The 6,379-nt window shown below is 60.3% G+C and overlaps 3 protein-coding genes across 3 annotated transcripts; all 3 read right to left on the reverse strand.

Moving 5' to 3' along the window:
- Positions 1-2,569: 2,569 nt before the first annotated feature.
- DQ04_00261000 (RNA-binding protein) lies at positions 2,570-3,364 on the reverse strand (the record flags this gene model as incomplete). The annotated part of the gene is made up of 1 exon (XM_009308571.1): positions 2,570-3,364. One exon carries the CDS (start codon positions 3,362-3,364, stop codon positions 2,570-2,572), a length of 795 nt encoding a protein of 264 aa, XP_009306846.1.
- A 344-nt stretch (positions 3,365-3,708) lies between these two features.
- DQ04_00261010 (hypothetical protein) lies at positions 3,709-5,493 on the reverse strand (the record flags this gene model as incomplete). The annotated part of the gene is made up of 1 exon (XM_009308572.1): positions 3,709-5,493. One exon carries the CDS (start codon positions 5,491-5,493, stop codon positions 3,709-3,711), a length of 1,785 nt encoding a protein of 594 aa, XP_009306847.1.
- A 332-nt stretch (positions 5,494-5,825) lies between these two features.
- DQ04_00261020 (hypothetical protein) lies at positions 5,826-6,335 on the reverse strand (the record flags this gene model as incomplete). The annotated part of the gene is made up of 1 exon (XM_009308573.1): positions 5,826-6,335. The coding sequence occupies one exon, from the start codon at positions 6,333-6,335 to the stop codon at positions 5,826-5,828; it is 510 nt and encodes a 169-aa protein (XP_009306848.1).
- Between the last annotated feature and the right edge of the window lie 44 nt (positions 6,336-6,379).

Below are 6,379 nucleotides of genomic sequence, written 5' to 3' on the forward strand. Positions count from 1 at the left end.
TCGCCGCTGCCGCTCAGCAGCGGGATGCGCTCCGCCACCATCAACTCGCGGCACGACAGCAGCGCCATGCCCGGCAGCTCCGCCATGGCAACGATGGTGTTTGTCGTGCCGCGTACCTGGTGCAGCTGGAAGACAAATGTCGTGTTACGGATGTCGGCCACTGTGACTTCGTCACGGCTGAGCTGGTCGTAGCGGAAGCGGATGTCGAGCGGCTCATCGAGGGAGTGGAATGTCGAAGACAACATCGTATCGTACGACTGCAGCCCGTCCAGAGAGAAGAAGAGCGTGACGGCGGCACCAGTGGATTCACCTATGCCAAGTGCGCGCAGTAAGCCTGCGTCGCTCTCTATGTCGCGTATGTTGAACGTGATAAGGCCGTTCTGCATGGCTTCGCCATCGGCGGCTGCTGCACGCGTCTTGGCTGCTCGATACGTCTCGAGCTGCTGTTTCGCGAAGACGGTCTGCACGTGCGTGAGCCTCCGCCGCATTTCTATGTTCTCCTCCAGAAGATCATCGCGCTCCTGCGTGAGCTGCTGGAGGAGCGCGCGGCCCTGTTCGGCCTGCTCGCTCATCTGTGTGCAGCGCGTGTTGGCGAGCTCCATGTCGAGCGCGGCACTCGCAAGGGCCTCGCGCAGCTGGTCCGCCTCCCAGCCGTCATCCCAGCGCATCGCGTCCCACATCTCCAGCGCCTCCTCCGCCTCCCCACTCGGCGGTTTTGCTGCTCCCCTTGCGGATGATGTCTTGCGTATCGCCGCCACCGCCAGTGCGCGACGGACCGCGTCGTCCCCGAAGTCCTCGACGGCGTGGCCTGCAGCCGCGGCGCGCGCCGAAAACTCCGCCCGCTCCTCCTCCAATTTTTGAAGCCGCTCGCGGTACATCGCAGTGTCCTCACCGGCCAACTCAAGCTTCCGCCGCAGTTCTGCCAATTGGTGCTGCGCGTCCAGCAGCTGTGACTCCTTCTCGCGGCGGCGCGACTCCGCATTATCACGCATCTCCTGCAGATCAGCAATGCGTGAGGCGAACTCACGTCGAACCGCCTCCTCCGTCTCACGGTTGCAGCTCTGCAGCGTCCCTGCTGTTCGCAAAAGCTCTTGTTCCATTCGCACGAGTTCCTCACTCTTGTGCTGCAGAGTCCCCTCCAGCTCATCTACCCGTGCACAGCGCACCTGCAGCAAACTTTTCTCGTGCTCGGCGTCAAAGAGTTGCCGCTTCGTCTCAGCATGCATTGAATGAAAGTGCTTGAGTTCCTCCACCAGGCGGGCGCATTCTCCCTTAAGAGTCTCCGCCTGCTGTTGCGCCCCCTGCACGCGGCTCGTTAATAGGGTGATTTGCTTCGACTTGTCCTGCACCTCATTCTGCAGCTGAATGAGGCCCATGGGATCCACAGCAGTCAACTCCTGTGGTCGTTCAGCATTCTCTTGCCGCAGGAGACGCACATTCAACGCAAGTGCATCCCTTTCCCGTGTTAGAACATCGATGGCCTTCTGGTACTCGGTCTCTGACTGTCGCCGCATACCTTCGGCAGTGGAGGCCCTTTCATTGAGGACGTCGTAGGAGTGTTTCTCAAACGAACGGTGTTGCTGCTGCGCAAGCTGGAGGCTTTCCAGCTCAGTGCGTGTGCGGGCTAAATTTTCGCGCATCGCATCCCCCTCCGCGCTCAGCCTCTCCCGCTCAGCCACCGCACGCGCAAGATCCTGGCGCAGTTGTTCCAACACAAGCGTCACTGCTGGTGATGCCGACGCAGAGGTCATTGACTGCGCCCCAGCGCGCAAAGAGGCGATCTCCAGTTGTGCCCGCTGCAGCGCCTCGCGGCAGCGTTGCAGCTCCTCAGACTCGGTGGTATGCGACGGGGCGCTGGTATTATCTGGTGCCGCCAATTGAGGCGACGACAGCGCGAGTGGCCGCTTGGCCGATGTGGTGGTGCCCACTAGACCTCGTGTAGACGAGACCGCACCGCTAGATGCGGGCCGCACGGTTGGCAGTGAGGCGGACGCCACGTCATCTACCTGCAGCAGCAACTGCGGCGACACACGCTTCAGGTCGCTCGTAAGCTTGAGGAACTTTACCTGGACGTGTTTGAGCTTATCCCGCAGCTCCCGCACTTCATGCTTGAGCTGATGGTTCTCCTGCAGCGCCCGCTGAAGGCGGTCCTCCCGGGCCGCTGCCAACTGCGCCTCGCTTGTGCGACGCATATGGGTCGTCTCTATTCTCTCCGTGCGGTACTGCTGTGTTCGCCCTGCAACCCCTCTCCCCTTCTCTCCCCCTTTCCTTTTCTTCTCTGTCCATGGGTTTGTATATATATATATATATATATACAGCAGAAAAGAAAGCAAAAACAGGGAGGGGAAAAAAAGGCACATCCTGCACACACACGCACACACACAGAGAGAGAGAGAGAGCCCCAGGGACCCAAAGTCAACCCGCACGCCAGCACACCCACGCAGAGGCCGAGAAACACTCTGCCGTGGGGGCGCACCGACTCTCCCACTGTTATATATAAATGTCTGTACTCGGCGCCTCACACAAATCCCGGGAAAGAATGAACGCGCCAGCTACGCGCCCGCGCCGCTCATTGGTGGGCGCTGTGTTGGGTGCGCGCGTATGGGTCGATGCCTGCGGCCCACGCAACGTTCTCCTGTCTCCTGCGCGCCCGCTCACGCTCGTGATCGGCCTGCTCGCGCGCAATACGCTCGGCGTGCTTGCGTGCCTCCTCACGGAACAGTGCGGCGTTGGCGCGCTCCTCCGCGGTGCCGTGCTTCCGCCCGCTACCGTCCTCCATCTCCGCGTAGGCGACGGAGATTGGCCGGTCGCGGTAGATCTTCTGGTCCATCTCGTCAATCACCTTGTCGCTCGACGCGAAGTCGTCGTAGGAGAGAATTACAACGCCGCGGAAGTTCCCCTCGAAGTCGCGTGCCATGCGCGGCGGCACGGCAAACTTGCCGAACTGCTCGAAGAAGGAAGTGAGCTCGAACTCCGTGACGTTGAGGTCGACGCCGCGCACCACCACCTTGGCGCCGATCTCGTGCAGCTCGTGCACCGCGTGGCGGTTCTGCACGCGCACGCCGCTCTCCTTCAGCGGTATGTCGGTGCTGGCGTGCGACACGCGCAGCTCCTTACCGAAGAGCTTCGCACGGCTGCGGTGGAGCGCCTCGTAGCAGTACTTCGCGTCCTCGGCGTTGCGGAAGTCGACGAAGCAAAACGTCATGTGCTGCGCGCCGCCCGCGAGATTGCCGGTGGTGGGCCACGTGATTTTCGCAACGGGGCCGAACTGTGTGCAGAGCTCGTGGATGATGTCCTCGTCGCACTGCTCCGAAAGGTCGCTGAAGAACACGCGGCGAAGATCCTCCCGCTTGAAGGTCGACATTGCCCCAGCCACAACACACCACAGCAGCAGCAACGACACACTCACACTACGCCCGCCCTCGGAATCCGGTGGGCCGGAGACACATACGCGCAAAAAGAGAGAGGGAGAACAAGAGAAAGAAAACAAAAAAGGGTATGGGACGGAAAAATGGTCATGGACAGTCACACGGCCACAGGGATCTACACGAAGCCATAGCAGTGGGTGCACATCAGAATCCGCAAAAGCGAAACACAGCATTGCAGCGAGGCATCATAGATGGTTGCGGTGCAGCAGCCAAATGCGGAGCAAGAGAGAACGGGCCCACCACCACCACCACCACCACCACCCCCCACACACAGCAGGTTTCATACATAAAAGGGCGTTGGTGGGGCTTTCAGGTTGTGCAGAATGCGGCTGTGCACGGCCTCAGCGGAGCGCACCTCGGTGGCTAGGTGGTCACTGCTCACCTCCGGGTAGCGGCAGTGATACTGCCACGCCTGCTGCGGCTGCACATCCACGAAGATGGCGCTCGCCACCTGTCGGCTGCGCCAGAATGCCGTCTCACTAAATCCCGACTGAGACATGATAGAATGTGACGCGAGGCCCAGCAAGTAGTAATTTAAAAGGACCTGGAAGTATGCATGCTCCCTAGTGACCTCGGCGCTGTCATCGTGCCCGGCAGCACCGGAGTCGGCGATATTCATCGTGTCGATGTGACGAAAGGAGTCGCCGGCAACGCTGATAACGCGAACACTGCTGTTGTCGCCCAAGACGCGCGCCGCCTCGCTTACAAAGCGGGCTGAGTCAGAGGACACGAACAGCACCGGTGAGTCGCCGCGGCGCAGCAGGTCGCGCAGCAGGTAGTTGGCGGGAAAAAGTTCGGGGAAGCGCCGCCACGCCTCGCCTGTCAGCACCTCGCGCGTCATGGCGTAGTAGTGGGGCAGCGCACACGGGAACGTGCGGACGGTTTCGGCCACGTCGAGCCCCGTCGCCCACGCGCCGGCCATGCGCACCTGCAGCGACACGAACGGGAACACTTGCCCTGGTGCCGGCCGCCGCACACCGTCGAGGGACGCCACTAGCGCGCGGTTCTGTGACTCACGCAAGAGCTCCGCCGCCGCACCCCACAGGCGCCCATCCGGCTGTAGCAGAATGTGGCTAAGGCAGCCGTAATAGCATGAGATGTTGCAATGCTCGAGGTTGAGCACTCGCATCTTTACGTTGAACAAGTCGTTGTCCTTGTACAAGAAGCCATCGACGCCCACAGAGTTGCACTGCACTCGTAGGTCCCGCACAGCGTACTGCGGGCTCCACCACTCCTCGCTGCCTGTAGCGGGCTGCTGTGAGACCCATCTGTTGGCTTTCCGTTGCCGCACGATATAATCCTTGGTGCGGCGAATGCTCATCAGCCGAAAATCCACAGGCGCATCACTTATAAGGGGGGAAAGCGATTCGCGGAACGTCTTGGGCGAGCTCCGGTCAATACTCGCCTGCAGCCGAGATACATTGTTGCGCAAAGAGGGAATATAGTTTAGGAGATGTGGAGGCATGTACTTCTGCAGTGGAACTGGCGTGGGGTGATACAATTCGAATCGCCGACGTGACAAGAGAGCGAGCCAGAACGCTGTGATCATCCCACGAGTGCGGTCGCCCATGCCGCCACACGCGTAGCCTCGTCTGTGGCTCTCGCAGGAGTAAATGAGACGTGCTGTGCGGTGATCTTCGGGGGAATAGTAGTGCACAAGCAAGTACTTCTGTAGGTAGTCCAAGAACGGGCGGCCAAGGGCCTTGCACTGTGGGATCGACTCTATTCGGCGGCGCAGCGACTCATTAAAGCCCACACTGCCAGGAGAGAGACCAGCGAATTGCGTGTGCAGAATCTCTTCCTGTGCTGCAGCCCGATCCCACAGTTTCTCCTCATCCTGCACCATCCTGCTAACGCCATCACGCGACTTCGCCGTCTGAATCGGCACCGCCGCCACCCTATCGGTGTTGTTGTCGTCCACATTCAGTCTGAACAACAGTATAAACGAACAACAAAACAGCAGCAAAGCACAGCGTAGGAAACCCCTGTGGTGCCTCGGCGTCAGATGCTGGGGCTGCATAGGCGCATCCCATACTCCATGTTTTGCCTGGTTGCAGACTGCCATGGCCTTTCTTGTCCACCTATTTATGCACAAGCCGTACTTGTATTGTGTCCGTGTGTGTGTGTGTGTGTTTGTGTCCTTGATGAGACGGGTAGTTGCCTTTGCACGGTGAGGGCCACCACACACACACCCGCTACAGGAGAGGCACTAAATGGGAGAGAGAAGGTGGTGGATACGCAACACCTCCACAGTGTTTGCCTCCCGCAACGGCAGAATGCCAACATGAGACAGCAGTGGGGCGTAATTCTTTTTTGTTGTTGTTGTTAATGGAGTAAGATAGATCCCGTCTGTGCAAGGAGAGGGGGCAGTCCCACAAGCGCCACCGCTGTGGCGCCTCAGATCGACTCGAGTGTGTCCAGCACAAGGTTCAGATCGTTCGGCTCGTAGCGCGAGAGCGATGGCAACAGTACAACAGCCTCCTCCACTGTTCTCGGCCGCAGCGTCGCCAGTGCCACCACCTCAAACGGCTTCATACGGGCCGTCCTGAGAACGTCATGCTCTTCGTCGCCCCCTGCCGGCTCCCGCACACCCGTCACGTTCCCCTCGCTATCGAGGACGAAGTTCGTCAGGTGTGCGTTCGCGAAGCCCGAGTCGCTCTCGTCCCGCAGACGCAGCTTCATCTTTTTTACACGCTGCACGCTCTGCTCATCGGCGCAGGTCTCCTGCATCACCTCCACTCGCTCGCGCGTGCGCTCAATGAGGGACATGGCGGGGGCGTCAAGTTCCGCCGCGTCACTGGCGTCGCGGCGGCCGCGCAGGAGCTGCACGACGACCGGCAGCGTGAGCGGCTCCGCCTGGTTGAAGACAACACCGAGGTCCCCCTCCACGTAGTTCTCCCCACTCATTTTCTACAGTGTAGACGCACACACACACACACACACACACACAC

The sequence above is a fragment of the Trypanosoma grayi genome (assembly GCF_000691245.1).
Source record: "Trypanosoma grayi strain ANR4 Tgr_26_V1, whole genome shotgun sequence".
NCBI lineage: Eukaryota > Euglenozoa > Kinetoplastea > Trypanosomatida > Trypanosomatidae > Trypanosoma > Trypanosoma grayi.